This window comes from Lycorma delicatula, chromosome 12 (assembly GCF_047948215.1).
Source record: "Lycorma delicatula isolate Av1 chromosome 12, ASM4794821v1, whole genome shotgun sequence".
Taxonomy (NCBI): Eukaryota; Metazoa; Arthropoda; class Insecta; order Hemiptera; family Fulgoridae; genus Lycorma; species Lycorma delicatula.
Window position 1 is genome coordinate 37,212,149 of NC_134466.1, and position 20,293 is coordinate 37,232,441.

The window sequence follows — 20,293 nt, forward strand, 5'->3', positions numbered from 1 at the left end:
TTTAACAAATATGTAATTAGGATACTTAAGGATTTGTATACAAACCAAAAGAAAATCCCTACTGTGATAAAACTTTTATTTATTGTGAAGAACAAAATAGATTTTCCTTCGGGGTAACAGGTCATCAAGAAAATTAGTTAAGAAATCAGGTCTAAATAGAAGAAATTCCAAAATATTTAAAATACCTGAACTATGTTAAGTGGTTTTTTAAAGAAAATATGAAAATAGTGTACTTAAATGTGACATGGGTAGATAAAAATTTAACACATGATAAAGGCTGACAAATTGAACATTGCAATTTTCATGTTAGTTAGGCAAGATTGAACTGATGAATCTTATACATGCTATTACATAAAACTGTTAGATTCTAGGAGCAGAAACAGGTTCATATCAGGTACCAAACTTAAAAAGCCAGTTTGGCTTTGGAAATTGCTATAAGCAAATGAATGGTATCTATTTTGAAAATTAGGTATGAAAAGATTTGTTGAAATTTTGCCAAAAGTCAATTGATGTCTCCTTTTTATTTTATATTAGAAGTTAAAGTATCTTTTAAGTATGTGGTAAAAGAAGAAATGAGACAATGTCTTCTTAGGAAATGCATCATATATGATGAAGGAATACACAAAAGGAGCTTCACTGTCACATAGAAGCAAATAAAACAAAAAAGAAACATTTAAAATTTATTTCATTTAAAATTTTTTGGGCGTACAATTTTTCAATTGTCACCATATATGAGCAATCTAAATGCAACTAAATTAGCAATGGGTAAAAAGAAATGATTATAAGATAACATAAACAGGGATTTGTCACTGGATGTGATTATGCAACATACTGAAATGGTATTTAAATTTGTAGCAAGTGATGAGTGGATAGTTTACAAAAATCATGAAATAAAAAGAGAGAGTCACTAGTGATATAAAGTTGAAATTACTTCTGACATTAATGATAGTTTTGTCATTGAATTTGGTAAAACCAGTGATGAACAAAGTTATAATAGTGATGACCAATAATGAGGTACATTCCAGAACAGATTTGTTAGTGGCTCAGCCTCTTTATTGAGGTAAGAAAGTTAATATGATCAGTTTTCTCTTTGAATACTTTGATTTTATCTTCTTACATAACTGCTTGTTTATTCATTTCTCTTGTTTAGTTACTATGCAAATTTAACTATCCTAAATTCAGAAGTTTTATAATTCTAATAAAAAATAATTTTAAGATGTTAGCAATAATTAAATTGATGGATATGTAAGCAATAGACAAATCAGTTTAAGTTTACATTTCATAAGCATAATAAACTACCTGCAAATTTTAAACTATCTAAACTTTCATTCTTATAATACAATAATTAAAAAAAAACTGTCCGAAGCAAACGAAATACATTACAACAAGATTTAACTATGTTTAGGCTGAAATAACATGGCAATTTTATATAGTAATCTAAATATATTTTAAATGAATAGTATAACCAAAATTTTAGATTTCTTGACACATGACATCACATATTCCTCTCAGTGCCCAGGAAATATTGTAGGAAAGTATGTAAAAAGCATAGCTCACGCTCACAATCTAAAAAGAAAGTGCCACAATTATACTTGAATACATTTTTGGCTTTGTAAAGAAACATACATAGAAAATGCCTTTGGTAGCTTAAAAAATAACCATCAATACCTTAAAACATTAGCACTATCCAACAGAATTAAAATCTGAAATCTTAACTTATATAAAATAATAGAAATACTACACTCCATCTGGCCTACGAATTAATAAACCCATTTTTAGTCTCCTGATTGAAATATTTTTTCTATTCTTTCAGAATACATTGAAAATAATTGCATATTGACATCTTCCTCCTACATTCGGAGAACATAAAACAAATCATGGTAGATAATTTCTCATTTTCATATTAAATAAATTAACAAACATTTTTTTTTTTTCGATCAGTGCATAATTACATTATATTGATGACAGAAGTGGGTAGGTGTACTACTTCATTTATAATAAAAAATAAACTGCCCCAGAATCTGAATGGAAATATCATTGAAACTGTAATAAAATGTTAATTTGAACAAAATTACAAAATAAAGAATAAAAAATTTAAATTTAAATTTTGATCAATCGTCTGGCAGAGTAATAGCATCTTGGCCTTTCATCTGGGGTTCCAAGATTTATATCCCAGTTGGACAAAGCATTTTTATATGCTACAAAATTCCATTTACATATTCCCAATGTACAAGCTTCTCTGTAACCTTCTTTGAAGAATTAATTCATCAAGCCAAAAAATAAAACCAGACAAAACTTATTTATATTAAATACATTCATTTACATTAAATTATTCAATAAGTAAAACAACAATTTACAAAATGTTAAAAGAAATTATTTAAGCACTTACTGGTTTATATACATTAAACAATAAAATAGTAAATATTGAGTTTTAAAAATTAGCATAAACTTAAAAAAACAAAAAAAAAATAGCAGGATTTGTTTTATAAATTAAATCATTTTATTTTAAATAAATTCCTAGGAAAATTATTTAAATCTGAAGTAATTTATTAAAACCTGGGATGCATATTAAGACCTTTTATTATATGCTAAAATAGTTTTATTCTCTGGTTTAGAAGTGTAAATTATAATTTTTAACTGCTAAATAAATATATCACTCTATAAAGAGTGATATATTTATTTAGTTATGAGTGATATATATTTAAATTAGTTCCTTAAGTTTGGACCTGGACCAAACTTAAGGAACTAATTTAGGATATGAAAATAAACAAAACAGTTCTTGTATTCTTGTATTATTATTATTACTAATAATAAAAATTATTTTTTATTCAATCACTGAAGGAAGTGAAGACAGGCAGAGAATTGCAAATTGCATCATTTTTACAATCCACTTTCAGCCATATCTCAGCTTTTCTTGAACTGATTTGAACAAATGAGGTATCATTTCATTCAGCTTAAAAGCTTAACATTTTATTTAATAAAATTATTTTACTGAAATTTTTATATATTACTGAATTCAACAAAGGCCGATTTCTGTGGCAGCGTCTTGGCCTTTTATCTGGGGATCCTGGGTTTGAATTTTGGTCAGGCATGGCATTTTTCATAAAGTACAAAATTCCATTTTCATATTCCCACATACAAGCTTCTTGTGATGAATTTATGAGTTATTTCATCATAACAATTCAGTAAGTATTTTTATAAATAACGTTTATTTAAAATAACTTAATAATTTTGGATACTAAAGATGATTTTTTCTCTATTGATTTTGTTTTGTTTCGATGAATTTGTTCAAATTTTGGTATACAAGAACACTTTTTTAAATTATCTTAAAAATTTTACATTATTATTTACCTTATATTTATTTATTTGAATATTTTTATAAGACTATTTAGTTTATGTGTTTATCATAATTTTTTGTCTTTTGATTTAAATGATATTATTTATTGTTATCCTTTTTTCAATTTTGATTTTTATAAATTTTTAATTTTTTAAAATATTTATTTGGTGTTTAAAGTTTGCGATGGTGTTTGAGGTTTATCTTTGCAAGTGTTTTTGATTTGTAGATCTAGAAAATATTAACTTTATGTTAAGGTTTTTTTAATTAATTTCTTTTACTTTTTATTGTTTTATATTTTATTCATTTACCTTAACAGTTTTTCTAGCCTACCAACCTTTTTCAAGCAAGGTTGGTAGGCTAGAAAATTTAAAAAAGGAAATGGGTAGGACAAATGTGGATATAGTAGGAATTAGTGAGGTTCGGTGGGAAGAGGAAGGCGACTTTTGGTCAGGTGATTTTAGAGTAATTAACTCAGCGTCAAATAATGGGCAGGCAGGAGTAGGTTTCATGATGAACAAGAAGATAGGGAGGAGAGTGGAGTATTTCAAAACGCATAGCGATAGAATCATTGTAATAAGGATAAAATCAAAACCTAAACCGACAACGATTGTTAACGTCTATATGCCTACAAGCGCCCATGATGATGATGAGGTAGAGTGTGTATACGAAGAGATTGATGAAGCAATTAAACACGTAAAAGGAGATGAAAATTTAATAATAGTTGGAGATTGGAATGCAAGCATTGGAGAAGGCAAGGAAGGAAATATAGTGGGTGAATACGGGCTGGGCAAAAGGAATGAAAGAGGGGACCGACTTATAGAGTTTTGCACGAAGTATAATTTAGTAATTGCCAACACCCAATTTAAAAATCATAATAGAAGAATATACACTTGGAAAAAGCCAGGCGATACTGCAAGGTATCAGATAGATTATATCATGGTTAAGCAAAGATTTAGAAATCAACTCGTTGACTGCAAAACTTACCCTGGAGCAGACATTGATAGCGACCATAATTTGGTGATAATGAAATGTAGATTGGGGTTTAAAAACCTGAAGAAAAGATGTCAGATGAATCGGTGGAATTTAGAGAAGCTTGAGGAAGAGGAGGTAAAGAAGATTTTTGAGGAGGACATCGTAAGAGGTCTGAGTAAAAAAGATAAGGTAGAAAATGTAGAAGAAGAATGGGAGAATGTTAAAAAGGAAATTCTTAAATCAGCAGAAGCAAACTTAGGCAGAATAAAGAGAACTGGTAGAAAACCTTGGGTTTCAGACGATATATTGCAGCTGATGGATGAACGTAGAAAATATAAGAATGCTAGTGATGAAGAAAGTAAAAGGAACTATCGGCAATTAAGAAATGCTATAAACAGGAAGTGCAAACTGGCGAAAGAAGAGTGGATTAAAGAAAAGTGTTCAGAAGTGGAAAGAGAAATGAACATTGGTAAAATAGACGGAGCATACAGGAAAGTTAAGGAAAATTTTGGGGTACATAAATTAAAATCTAATAATGTGTTAAACAAAGATGGTACACCAATATATAATACGAAAGGTAAAGTCGATAGATGGGTGGAATATATTGAAGAGTTATACGGAGGAAATGAATTAGAAAATGGTGTTATAGAGGAAGAAGAGGAAGTTGAGGAGGATGAAATGGGAGAAACAATACTGAGATCTGAATTTAAGAGAGCATTAAAAGATTTAAATGGCAGAAAAGCTCCTGGAATAGACGGAATACCTGTAGAATTACTGCGTAGTGCAGGTGAGGAAGCGATTGATAGATTATACAAACTGGTGTGTAATATTTATGAAAATGGGGAATTTCCATCAGACTTCAAAAAAAGTGTTATAGTTATGATACCAAAGAAAGCAGGGGCAGATAAATGTGAAGAATACAGAACAATTAGTTTAACTAGTCATGCATCAAAAATCTTAACTAGAATTTTATACAGAAGAATTGAGAGGAGAGTGGAAGAAGTGTTAGGAGAAGACCAATTTGGTTTCAGGAAAAGTATAGGGACAAGGGAAGCAATTTTAGGCCTCAGATTAATAGTAGAAGGAAGATTAAAGAAAAACAAACCAACATACTTGGCGTTTATAGACCTAGAAAAGGCTTTCGATAACGTAGACTGGAATAAAATGTTCAGCATTTTAAAAAAATTAGGGTTCAAATACAGAGATAGAAGAACAATTGCTAACATGTACAGGAACCAAACAGCAACAATAACAATTGAAGAACATAAGAAAGAAGCCCTAATAAGAAAGGGAGTCCGACAAGGATGTTCCCTATCGCCGTTACTTTTTAATCTTTACATGGAACTAGCAGTTAATGATGTTAAAGAACAATTTAGATTTGGAGTAACAGTACAAGGTGAAAAGATAAAGATGCTACGATTTGCTGATGATATAGTAATTCTAGCCGAGAGTAAAAAGGATTTAGAAGAAACAATGAACGGTATAGATGAAGTCCTACGCAAAAACTATCGCATGAAAATAAACAAGAACAAAACAAAAGTAATGAAATGTAGTAGAAATAACAAAGATGGACCACTGAATGTGAAAATAGGAGGAGAAAAGATTATGGAGGTAGAAGAATTTTGTTATTTGGGAAGTAATATTACTAAAGAAGGACGAAGCAGGAGCGATATAAAATGCCGAATAGCACAAGCTAAACGAGCCTTCAGTAAGAAATATAATTTATTTACATCAAAAATGAATTTAAATGTCAGGAAAAGATTTTTGAAAGTGTATGTTTGGAGTGTCGCTTTATATGGAAGTGAAACTTGGACAATCGGAGTATCTGAGAAAAAAAGATTAGAAGCTTTTGAAATGTGGTGCTATAGGAGAATGTTAAAAATCAGATGGGTAGATAAAGTGACAAATGAAGAGGTATTGCGGCAAATAGGTGAAGAAAGTAGCATTTGGAAAAATATAGCTAAAAGAAGAGACAGACTTATAGGCCACATACTAAGGCATCCTGGAATAGTCGCTTTAATATTGGAAGGACAGGTAGAAGGGAAAAATTGTGTAGGCAGGCCACGTTTGGAGTATGTAAAACAAATTGTTGGGGATGTAGGATGTAGAGGGTATACTGAAATGAAACGACTAGCACTAGATAGGGAATCTTGGAGAGCTGCATCAAACCAGTCAAATGACTGAAGACAAAAAAAAAAAAAAAAAAAAAAAAAACAGTTTTTCATTTATTTTACCTTTTGTTATTTTTTTATCTTTTTTATTTATTTTGATGTCCAGTATCAGTCCCCTAAGTTTGGAGTGACCAAAACCTCCCGGGGCATGTGCCGCGCGCGCGCCCACACACACACACACACACACACACACACAAGTATAAAATCTACTGCAACTAACATTCATTCACAAAAATCTAATCATCACTCCTACACAACAAAAACATACAATTTCTGGCAAGTTAAATTATTTACACTATTTTAATTATTAACATGTACAGTTATAGACAACATGTTACATAAATACAAAAAAAAAAAATCCAATTTTCACTCATGTTATCCTAAGAATGCTTACTGTAAAATTTCATGAACATCAGAAGAAATGTTTTGTTGTAACTATGTCACAAACAGATGAAATTTCAAAAGGTAGAATTAAAACTGGACCTCACTAAGCTTGACCAATTAATAGATAGAAAAGTAAACTTTGGTGTTTATTACAAAGTAGTAGTTTAAAAAAAATGTGAAAAACAAAACTCTAAAACTGACCATATTTTAGGGAAAAATACAAGTGTGATTGTACTGTTTTCAAATAAAATACGCTATACAATAATAAAATTTAACACAATAATATAGATGGAGCATTACATTTTATTATAGTTACAGACTCTTGCAAGGTGTTGTAATAATAATAATAATAATAATAATATCTAAACAACACACTTAAAATATAACTGTACCTTTAAGGTTCTGAGAAATACAAGAAATTTGCTTGCTTTCAACTTGATAGTTGCACAATACTTGAAACTTCTCTTGGACTAGTGTTCTTTATGCAAGAGGATATGAAAACAGAAAAAATTATTCACACACAGTGTTTGTATATTTTGAATTTTTATGTGAATTTTAAGTATGTTTTTAAGTATGATACTTTATGAATTTTAAGAACGTTTAATAAATCTATTTTAAGATTTATCAAAATTAAATACCATTACGTAGATTTGTGTAATGGTTAGGTAAAATATTTAAATACTTGATATGCTATTATTTTACATAAAAAAAATATATTATAGAATAATAATAATATATATATATATATATATATATTATAAAACATATATTGAAAATGCTGAATACTTTTCACAAAAATATATACTGCGTCTTAGAAATAGAAAATAATTGTATTTTTAAAAATGATAATGCATAAGCAAATATTAAATGGTCTAAAGAATGCTTATTTACCAAAAACAAAATTACCAATAAACAAAATACATATGAAAGAATTTAAACATTCAGTTGCATGGAGTTTTACAATACTTAATTTAAATTGATAAATAATTTACTGCATTAAGATTTAAATAAAAACAATATATATACAACTTGTCAAAAAAAAACAAAAGTAGTTTTAAAGTAGAAAATAAAACATGAAATGAAAAAGTAAATAAATTAACAAGTAGTTCCGTGTATGGCAGACTTCACTCGTTTTTAAATGAAATTTAATTAAATGAGTAAAATAAAATTAAAAAAATGGATTATTGATTGCATCAAATTTAACCGGTACTAAAGTAATCTTACTGTATTACCAGTATCATAAGCACCAGGGACACCTGATATTATTCACTGATGATGAATGTACAATGATTAGATAAAAATGTTAGTTGAGTATCTTATCAAATTTTTTTGTAAGGCATTTCTGAGAAGATAAAAAAAATAAATTATTGAAAAATCAATGCAGGATTTAGTATTAATATAATGCAGAAACAAAGAATGGGATCTGATGGTCGAACCATCTCAGGAAAAACCTAAGTCTTGGATTGTTACTGCAGTATTCTATAATCTCCACTTCTAAGTATTTCCATATATGCCGTATTTGGCTCCCAGTAATTATTTCTTCTTCTCAAACCTGAAGAAAAGGCTTGCTTAACAAAAATTTATTTAAAATAATGAAGTCAAAGCTGAGACAACCACTTATTTCGAAGGACTGGACAAATCTCATTATACCAAGGGTATTAAAAAATTGGAAAGTCATTAGTCTAAATGTATTGAAAATGGTTTTTACGTTGAAAAGTAAAAAAATTCTGAGAAATCTTGCCTTTTCTTTGTCAGGCCAAGAACTTTCTGAACAGCCCTTGTACTTCACTCCATATTTCTGACATGATAAAAAAAAGTAATTATTATTTTGTTGTTTTAAGTTAAATATTTTTGTTGTTAATATATTTTATATCAGGTTAGTAAGTACATCCTTTCTAATTTGGCTGACATCTTTCATTTTAATATATCTATTTGGTATTATTTATTATCATATTACTCTAAAGTTGTCTGTAGAAGTGTACCTTTATTATTTGTTTTGTAATGTACAATTTTTCTTTCAATTAAAATGGAATATTATGTAAATTAGCAGAATATCTTTCATATTTCATTATGGCATCTGATAAGTTCTCTTGACTTTACAGGGCTCAAAATTGAATGTAACTGTTAAAATAAGTTGTATAATGCAGGATAATATAAATCTTTTACATATTTAAATATGTTCTAAGTTATCATGGTGTTGGATATACCACCAAATAAAATGACGTACAATCTGCAGTAATAACAATTAGCAGTTGTGTCATTATTCCTTTAAATTTAAGCTATTTCTGCTTCGTTTCAAGAAGATTTTATAATGATAGTTTTGCTGATTTCCATATTACAGTAAAAGAGTGATTGATCCAAAAACACAGCATATAGATGCTACGTCAGAGTTATGAAGCTTGTTCATTCAAGAATAAAATTCTGATTTTCAATTTGGATTATCATCAAGAAAGCTATGGATAATATGATTTGTAGAAGATGATTTTGCGTTTCTTTAAAATTCTCAGTACCGGTAAATTTAGTTCACTTATATCCAAGAATATTTATTTTAATAAATTTTTTTACTTAAATTACTTAAATTAAAGAAACACACAAACTCTAATTTTTCCTTATGTTTAGATCAACTATATTTTGTCAATACAAAATTTTCTATTTTGCAGTTAATATTTTTAATGCAAGTATATCTCCTAAATAATAAAACTTTATTGCATTTGGAAATTTACCTGGTAAAATACCTTTAGCACAATAGTTAACTTTTCCTTGAATTTCATGATGATAATAACATTCAAGCAGAGGCAGATTAAACAATAGACAAATAAATGTGTAGGGCCTGTTCTTTGAAGGGGCCTGGCTTCAGTATAGGAAATATAAAAATAAATAATAATAAATTTTAAAAAATAAATATTTTTTATTTTGTCTTTAATGTTATAGAAAATTATGTTATTTTTAAATAATACATATAAATGTCAATATAATAGTTGACAAAGTAATAAAATTAGTGGCAGATCCAAATAGGTGATCATGAACTCCTTTAGAGGTTAACATTGTGTATTTTTTAAAAGAAAAAAAAAATAATACCTTTGACATTTAAAAAAATGTAAAAACAATAAAAAATAGTTTTTTTTTAACAGATAAAAATGATAATGCAGTCATTTTGTTTTTTTCTGTTGTTGTAAAGGGAATTTCTCGACTAATATTTACAGTTCCCCAAATTAAATTTTGTCTACAGCCTGGTAGAAGCTTAATTTGGTAGTGCCTGCAAGTTAACAAAACTGTAGATTATTATTTTTATTTATTTTTTTTTTTTTGTAAATACAAAATATTTAAATAATACCTGTAACATTAATTGTGAAAAAACTCAATTATTTTAAACAACTGAAATATTTGAAATTTTAACACAGGAGTTTATTTGAAAGGTTGCCAATTTTATTTGTATGAAAATAATGCTGTTTCTTTTGAATTGTTTTGGTGACCATGCAAAATTTTCTAAATTGCTTAATTTATAAAACAGATATAACCAATCAAAGATATAAAATTCATGGGATATAGCTGTATAAAAGGCTATGATGATATATATTAACTGAATTTATCTACATAAACAATTAGTTTTATTTAAATATAAATTTGCCAGTCTCCATGGTGCAAGTGGTAGTGTCTCAGCCTTTCATTTGGAGGTCCCGGGTTCGAATCCCGGTCAGGCATGGAATTTTCACACATGCTGCACACATACACACACATCTTCATCTCATCCTCTGAAGCAATTCCTAACGGTGATCCCAGAGGTTAAAAAAAAAAAAATTCCAACATACTTATACATTTTGCTGGATATGAAACAGGTCATGCAAAATTACAAAACTGATTGTCATTTGCTAAAAAATGGGTAAATAACTTAGTTAAAATTCGTTTAAAATTGTTAAAAATTGGTTTTTATGTTTTATGTGATTTTTTTTTAATTGAATTAAAATACTAATACTAATACTAAATACTGAATTAAAATCTTAGTATACTTAAAATAATTTTTAAAATATCTGTAGTATAGGTAAAGGAAACAGAGTATATAAATAAATAAATAAAATATTCTTAGATTAGCCAACTGATCATAATATAAAAAAGAATGTGTAATAAATAAAAGCATAAGAGGAAGAATGAGGGGAACTATGGGAAAAAAGTGAGAGAGCAGGATAAAGAAAAAGAAAGAAAAAACAAAGAGAGATGTTCTCATAGAGCACTAACTACTTTACTTACTTCTTGTGGTACAACTTTTATCGTACTTTCTCTTGGCCTTGTTTCTTGACCTCAATGGAATTACAAGGTCATCCTATGCTTTTGTAGGGCATCACTCGCTCCACTTGCCCCTCTCTACCTGTACCACACTTCCCTATGTAACCATCTCAAAACATTTACTGTCATCCTCTTCTGTCCTTTTTCTACATTTAATATATTAAAAATAATTAACATTTTCCTCTCTTAGATATACATACTGAATAAAGATATTCAGTATTTATCCTTACTAGTTACAAATAAAATTTTAAGCTTATGAATTGTTTAAATTTAAACATAATACAACAGTTATTCGGATGAAAGTACATTTAGTGTTACTCCTTGATGGAGTAGACAGCTCATTCAAGTTACTTGTTTTAAATTCAGAAATACCATGATTTTTGTTATTTTAATCATATTTTTAAGGAAAAGACCATTGACCAAAACATAATTTTTATTGAATTATTCCGGTCAATAAAAATATTACAAAGGTAGTAGAATATTTAAATTTGACAATCTTGTTAAATTTATTTAGATTTTTTTTTGTTTTATCAATTTAATATTTACTTATCAATTACTTCACCAATTTAATTTGTAAATTAAACATCTTTTTAAGAATTTATACAATGTTCAATACAATTTTTGTAATAATTAGTTTTAACAAAGAAATCTCTTATATTTACAATTTCTTATTTTTCTTTTCTCCTAAGCAGACCACATAAATATAAAAAATATCTTTATTACGTTATTATGTGTAATGCAGGTTGAAAGTACATTGCACAATGTTGAAATAGTTTTTAAAAAAAAGTTCTGGAAGAATTATCACTTAAGTAATGATTTTGTTTTATCAAAATTTTCATCTTTTTAAAATGATTAAAAGTCCAAAACTCCATCCTAAGTCAACAATTATTGTGCAATGTTAAAATTTTAAAAATTCTTCAGACTAAAATTTTATTATTAAATATAAAGATTTAATATAGAAGAATCTCTCTCTCTCTCTCTCACTTTCTCAGTGTGTGTGTATGATTGTTTATGTGTATACATGTATATAAAATGTGTTGTGCCATTTCTCATACAGATTAACTTACAAGGGTCATTCATTAATTAGACACAACTTGACTTTATTTTGGTTAATTTAATCAGTGTGATATTTTTCCCTTTTCAACATGTAATCTCCAGCAACATTAATGCACATGTCCCATCTATGAACAAGCGTATTTATGCCTACTACAAAAGAAATTTTTGCCTTGATGTTGGAGCCAATATAGCAGATTTTCTTTGATCTCATCATTGCCATTAAACTTCTTACCACATAATGCATCCTTGGAGCATTGTGATGCAATTTGTCAATTATTTCTCTAGTTGTCTGAACTGTACGAGGCAGGGCATTATAGTAAAATAGAATGATGTTTTTGTCTAAATTCTAGGGCAATTTTTCAGTACTGTTTGGCTTCACTTTGTCAATAATCAAGTTATACTAGTACATGGTGTTTATTGTTCACTGATCTACAAAATCAGCAAAAATCATCCCAAAGATTGTTACGATTTTTCCTGCCGATGATCCAGTTGATAATTTTTTCTTGACCAGTGAACTCCACTCCACGCTCTTGTTTTTTTATTCTATATATAATGGTGGATCCATGTTTGTCATACTGTGCAAAAAATAACATCTTCCTGCTGCTAACGTTGTTTCAGCTCTGCACACATGTGAAGCTTTGTCTACTTAGGGTGATCTCTTGGAACCCATTTTGCATTTGCTTTAAGGCACTTAAGCTTGTTGATGATATCTGCACTGACACTTGTAATTTTCCAGCTATAATCTCAACTGCAATCAGTCAGTCATCCTAGATGCAAGTTTCATGCGCTGGTGTTGAAAGTTTAATTGAACATCCAGAATGGTGCTCATTAGTCATTGAAGTTCTACCATTTTTTAATTTTTCCACCAGCTTGTGATTCATACAACTTTGCCCACATTTTTTTGTCATACAAAAAGTAAATGTTTACCAGTTTTTCATCTTCAAAAAGTAAAACACAAATCGCTGCACACTGTTCTAATAATTTGTAACCTTAAAGAGGATTTGCCATTGTAAAATGAAATTTTGAGGATTTAAACAAAACACTTTTACTTAAACAGCTGATAAAAAGTCATCACAAGGTTACCAAGCTACTATTCTGAAAGTATTTAACCCCTCTTACAAATGTTTTTGCCTCCACAGCTAGTTGTATCTTTAATTTTTCTAAGACCCTCATGTATAGTTTTATTTAATACCAGATACATAAATTGTATATTTACAAAATTCAAACTTAGCTCAAATTAAATTAATAACAGAAAATTTTTCATTTTAATTAATTGTATTAAGATGCAGTTGTTTTTGCTATATCAGATATATATTGTTTTATATAATTGTTTACTATATCAAATATGCTAGACAAGTTTTGTTTTAATTTTAATGTAATCAACAATAAAGCTGATTCCTTTCTCATAAATGATTGTTTCAAATATTGACAGGCTATTTTTTAGTCAAAAACTTATGTGAGATAAATAGATGAAATTCATTTTTATTACCTTAAAAACATACATTCCCAAGTAAAATGTATATATATATATAATATTATATTATATATTCTCGATTGAATAGTTAAGCTATAAATTATAATATTCAAACATTAGGGTTTCTTTAATCACTCATTGTTAATAAAACAGGTAAAAACTAATAGATGATGGTTGACAATAGTTTACAAGAAATGCAAATAATGAAGAATTTTCACTGATCTATAATTTTCTCCTACTTCGAGCACCAGAAGGTTTTCATATCATTAAAATATTTCATAACCAACCTTGTGGTGAACGTTTCAGGAGTAACAATTTTATACCCATTACGTACCAGAAGGCTAGTACTACCTGTACCACTTTAACCACTAAAATTTTGCTAGTCAGATGACATTGTTCTTGCTTGCAGAGCCAGAGATCTCAGCCAGACAGGGACAAGACAATTTTCACAGAGGATTTAGTCAATCTAAGCTCTAAAAAAAAACTTTTACTTTAAAAGAAGTGGTAACTTAAATCCAGTGTCAATAAAACTGAAGTTTGTGCATTTTACCTCAATAACAAACAAGCTAACATGGAGCTCCAAGTGCAATTTTACAGCAATACTCTTCATCATAACAACTATCCCAAACATCTTTGTGTACCCTGATTGTACTCTTTCATTTAGGAAACACCTACAGAATACCAATCTTCATATCTATTTGGTTCATTATTCCACTCTCAAATTTTTTGTTAAGTATTTATTTTATTGCTTCTTTTTTAAAGTGAAACGTAATTAAGGAAAGATCACAGTCCTTATTTTTTCCTTATTTCTATTACTTTCTTTTCATTTTCAAATAATTTTCCTTAAAAATGTTAAATGTATTGTTCCATTTTACATATCGGTTAAAATTTACAATTAGTATATGTAAATAATTTTAGTTTTCTTCAACCTGCCTTCTAAGTTTGAGTTAAAAATTTGCCTCCCTTTTTACAATTATCTTTATGGTTTTCACCTAGTCCCCCAATTTTATTATGTTTTGTATTTCCTGTAAAACTATCCTACAGAGCTTAAAATGAAAGATAAAGAATCTCTTTGAAGCTATGTATCTCAGCAATGAGAAGTTACAAAAATTGTCAAATTTCAATTTAAAACTTGTTTTTCGTTACTAAATGTACAATATCATAATTGAAACCATCAGACTACTTTCCACTAGTTAATAAAGAGAAAAAGTACTTAATTTTTGCTATATTTTTCACTTGAGACAACTTTTGGGACCATATTTGAGGGTAGTTCCATAATTAAGAGAGAAATTATATTTATTCAAACAATTAAACTATTACGTCTTTTCAGCATAATCCCCAGTTAAATTTAGGTACTATTCCCATCTTACTGTGAGCTTTTTATCCCAATTGTAAATAATTGTTCACCTTATTGTGTGAGCCCTTCGTGTACCAAGTTCTTGTTTACCTTCTCATTGTTGCCGTACTTTGTACCACATAAATATCTTTTGAGGACAAACAAAAACAAAAATCTGATTGTGCGACATCAGGACTGTAAGGTGGAACCAGTCTTTTGAATGTAGTTTCCCATGCTTTTTGAGTGGTATGGAAGTGACCATTATCATGCCGAAGAATTACACCTTTTGGAAGTAAACCAGGATGGATGTTTCCTTCATATTGCGATTTTCATTTTATTTTCTAGCATTTAACAATAATACTCACTGTTGGGTAAAGTTAACAAAAATAAAAGAAAAAACAGCTTGTATTTGCCAAAAGAAATTTGACTTTAATGTGAAAGAAAATAAATGAACTTATGTTAAAACATAACCTTAAAAACATTAAATGAAATTAACATAACTTAATTCTATATAAGAAATATCAGCTGAATCAACATATGGACAATGATATTAAATGAGAAAATACATGAATATACATTTTCAAATACACATTTTGAAAATCTACAAATTAACTTTATTTTTTTTTTGTCTTCAGTCATTTGACTGGTTTGATGCAGCTCTCCAAAATTCCTTATCTAGTGCTAGTCGTTTCATTTCAGTATACCCTCTACATCCTACATCCCTAACAATTTGTATTACATATTCCAAACGTGGCCTGCCTACACAATTTTTTCCTTCTACCTGTCCTTCCAATATTAAAGTGACTATTCCAGGATGCCTTAATATGTGGCCTATAAGTCTGTCTCTTCGTTTAGCTATATTTTTCTAAATGCTTCTTTCTTCATATATTTGCCGCAACACCTCTTCATTTGTAACTTTATCCACCCATCTGATTTTTAACATTCTCCTATAGCACCACATTTCAAAAGCTTCTAATCTTTTCTTCTCAGATACTCCGATTGTCCAAGTTTCACTTCCATATAAAGTGACACTGCAAACATATACTTCAAAAATCTTTTCCTGACATTTAAATTAATTTTTGACGTAAACAAATTATATTTCTTACTGAAGGCTCGTTTCGCCTGTGCTATTCAGCATTTTATATCGCACCTGCTTCGTCCATCTTTAGTAATTCTACTTCCCAAATAACAAAATTCTTCTACCTCCATAATCGTTTCTCCTCCTATTTTCACATTCAGTGGTCCATCTTTGTTATTTCTACTACATTTCATTACTTTTGTTTTGTTCTTGTTTAATTTCATGCGATAGTTCTTGCGTAGGACTTCATCCATGCTATTTATTGTTTCTTCTAAATCCTTTTTACTCTCGGCTAGAATTACTATATCATCAGCAAATTGTAGCATCTTTATCTTTTCACTTTGTACTGTTACTCGGAATCTAAATTGTTCTTTAACATCATTAACTACTAGTTCCATGTAAAGATTAAAAACTAATGGGGATAGGGAACATCCTTGTTAGACTCCCTTTCTTATTACGACTTCTTTCTTATGTTCTTCAATTATTACTGTTGCTGTTTGATTCCTGTAAATGTTAGAAATCGTTCTTCTATCTCTGTATTTGAACCCTAATTTTTTTAAAATGCTGAACATTTTGTTTCAGTCTACGTTGTCGAATGCCTTTTCTACATCTATAAATGCCAAGTATGTTGGTTTATTTTTCTTTAATCTTCGTTCCACTATTAATCTGAGGCCTAAAATTGCTTCCCTTGTTCCTATACTTTTCCTGAAACCAAATTGGTCTTCTCGTAACACTTCTTCCACTCTCCTCTCAATTCTTCTGCATAGAATTCTAGTTAAGATTTTTGATACATGACTAGTTAAACTAATTGTTCTGTATTCTTCACATTTATCTGCTCCTGCTTTCTTTGGTATCATGACTATAACACCTTTTTTGAAGTCTGATGGAACTACCCCTTTTTCATAAATATTACACACCAGTTTGTATAATCTATCAATCGCTTTCTCACATGCACTGCGCAGTAATTCTACAGGTATTCCGTCAATTCCAGGAGCCTTTCTGCCATTCAAATCTTTTAATGCTATGTTAAATTCAGATCTCAGTATTGTTTCTCCCATTTCATCCTCTTCTTCCTCTATAACACCATTTTATAATTCATTTCCTCCATATAACTGTTCAATATATTCCATTCACCTATCGACTTTACCTTTCGTATTATAAATTGGTGTACCATCTTTGCTTAACACATTATTAGATTTTAATCTATGTACCCCCAAAATTTTCCTTAACTTTCCTGTATGCTCCATCTATTTTACCTTACATCTATTTTTTAATGTTCATTTCTCTTTCCACTTCTGAACACTTTTCTTTATTCCACTCTTCTTTCGCTAGTTTGCATTTCCTGTTTATAGTATTTCTTAATTGTCAATAGTTCCTTTTATTTTCTTCATCACTAGCATTCTTATATTTTCTACGTTCATCCATCAGCTGCAATATATCGTCTATAACCCAAGGTTTTCTACCAGTTCTCTTTGTTCCGTCTAAGTTCACTTCTGCTGATTTTCACATTCTCCAATTCTTCTTCTACATTTTCTACCTTATCTTTTTTACTCAGACCTCTTGCGATGTCCTCCTCAAAAATCTTCTTTACCTCCTTTTCCTCAAGCTTCTCTAAATTCCACTGATTCATCTGACACCGTTTCTTCAGGTTTTTAAACCCCAATCTACATTTCATTATCACTAAATTAAAAGTCGCTATCAATGTCTGCTTCAGGGTAAGTTTTGCAGTCAACAAGTTGATTTCTAAATCTTTGCTTAACCATGATATAATCTATCTGATACCTTGCAGTATCGCCTGACTTTTTCCAAGTGTATATTCTTCTATTATGATTTTTAAATTGGGTGTTGGCAATTACTAAATTATACTTCATGCAAAACTCTATAAGTCAGCCCCCTCCTTCATTCCTTTTGTCCAGCCCATACTCACCCACTATATTTCCTTTCTTGCCCTTTCCAATGCTTGCATTCCAATCTCCTTTTACGTGTTTAATTACTTCATCAATTTCTTTGTATACACACTCTACCTCATCATCATGGGCACTTGTAAGCATATAGATGTTAACAATCGTTGTCGGTTTAGGTTTTGATTTTATTCTTATTACAATGATTATATCTCTATGCATTTTGAAATACTCTACTCTTTTCCCTATCTTCTTGTTCATTACGAAACCTACTCCTGCCTGCCCATTATTTGAAGCTGAGTTAATTATTCTAAAATCACCCGACCAAAAGTTGCTTTCCTCTTCTCACTGAACCTCACTAATTCCTACTACATCTAAATTTATCCTAACCATTTCCCTCTTTAAATCCTCTAACCTACCAACCTTTTTTAAACTTCTAACATTCTACGCTCCGACTCGTAGAATGTTATTTACTGGTGACCCCTTCCTTAGTAGTCACCACCCGGAGATCCGAACGGGGGACTAGTTTACCTCCGGAATACTTTACCAAGGAAGGTGAGTCCATCTTTGCTATATGAAAATGCAGAGAGCTACATTTTCTTGGAAAAAAAAAGCAGCTGTAATTTTCCATTGCTTTCAGTTGGGCAGTACTCAGAGGACTGAGTGATGTTCATATGGCCGTTTAAGTCTCGTCCTGATCTACGCCCTTAACAATTACTGAAAGAGCTGCTGCCCTCTTTCAGGAATCATTCCTTGGTCTGGCTCTCAACAGATACCTCTCCGATATGGTTGCACCTGCTGTCCAACTACTCTGTATCACTGAGCACTCAAGCCTCCTCACCAATGGCAAGGTCTCATAATTCATTGAGGGGGGATACAGTATTGTGATATGTTTATGTTATGGAACAATTAGACTGCAGTTTATCGACTTATGTAGGATACGTTAGAGGTTTATTATTTTTCTAAGATCATCAGAAATCATACAGAGTACCTTATCATATATCAAAGACTCATATGCTCCTCAGGACCTGATCAGGGATAACACTTGTAAATTTTCCAGTACCAGAGCATTTGGTTTAACACCCCAAGAATTGTATTTTGTGTTATAGCTGCTTGTGGTTGTGGGCCACACAGCCACACTTTTCATGACATTACAATGTCATGAAAAGTTTACATTCATTTCAATGTTTACACTGATAAGAAGCAAAACTTATCTTTTCATGTAAAATGTTGAACTGTTTTTCACGATTTTTAGCAAATTATTTTGTCACAATTTACCTACGAATATCGAAAAGAAGGTCAATTTTTCAGCAATCTGATGTTTATAATTTATGTTATAGTTTTTTATTGGCTCATAATCTATGAGTAACATATCAATAAAAATAAAAGTGACGTGAAGGTTAGTTAAGAATCAAACCAAACCATAATATCCATAAAAAATTTAATACATGAGCATTCGTTAAACAAATTCGTCCATACCATTTAAGGAAATGAAAAAATATTGTTCATTAATAAATTTGATAACAATGAATACTTAATGTTAAAATAAAACCTACACAAGACTTTAAGTTAAAACAAATTTTATGTGAAATTTTTTATTTCTCCCAAATAACAGTACCAAAACGGTGTTCCGGCACTAGTGGATCCCTCGTCCTGGCATAGAGAATCTCCAATATACCAGACTACAGAATTAAAAATAAGAAAAGAGATAATTCAAAAGTTAGGATAAAAAGTGTTAGGTAAGAAAATATATGCTTCAAGTTAGGTCAAGATCTACCATTTGTGCCAAGTGTACAGTGTATCATTTACGGCCAATCAATCAATCAAACATGGTTTTATTATTTTTATTTCTATTTCTTTTTGGAATACATAGGTAAAAATAAAATTATTGAAAAGGAATGGAAATAAAACGAAAACTGTTATTCCATATTCCATTGATAAAATCTTTATATTAATATAAAAATAATAGAACATTTTTAAGTACAAAAATAATTTTAGTATGTATAAATATTTAAGAGTACAGTATAGATGTACAGTAACAATAAGTTTGATATTACTGCCATGCAACAAGGGGTACACCTTTACTGACATTATCACCTGCTTTGAAGAGTACATTCTGTATAACACCATCTTTGGGAGATTTGATTACATGCTAAAAAAAAAAAAAAAAAAAAAATTATAAAAATATTAATAATGCAAACTATTATTTATTTTGTACATGAGATTGATTTTTATTAACTTTAATAATATTAATTATACCAGCTAAGTAAATGCAAGCATGTTTTATAAAATTTACAAGGACA

General features: G+C 29.5%; 1 protein-coding gene across 3 annotated transcripts in view; it reads right to left on the reverse strand.

Moving 5' to 3' along the window:
• Positions 1 to 19,416: 19,416 nt before the first annotated feature.
• Positions 19,417 to 20,293, reverse strand: part of Mccc1 (Methylcrotonoyl-CoA carboxylase 1) — a 44,106-nt gene continuing 43,229 nt past the window's right edge. For all 3 annotated transcript variants that reach the window (XM_075379786.1, XM_075379785.1, XM_075379787.1), the window contains one exon: positions 19,417 to 20,142. In XM_075379786.1, the coding sequence (XP_075235901.1) occupies positions 20,044 to 20,142 (99 nt within the window). In that variant the 3' untranslated portion in view covers positions 19,417 to 20,043. The remainder of the gene's footprint in view (positions 20,143 to 20,293) is intronic.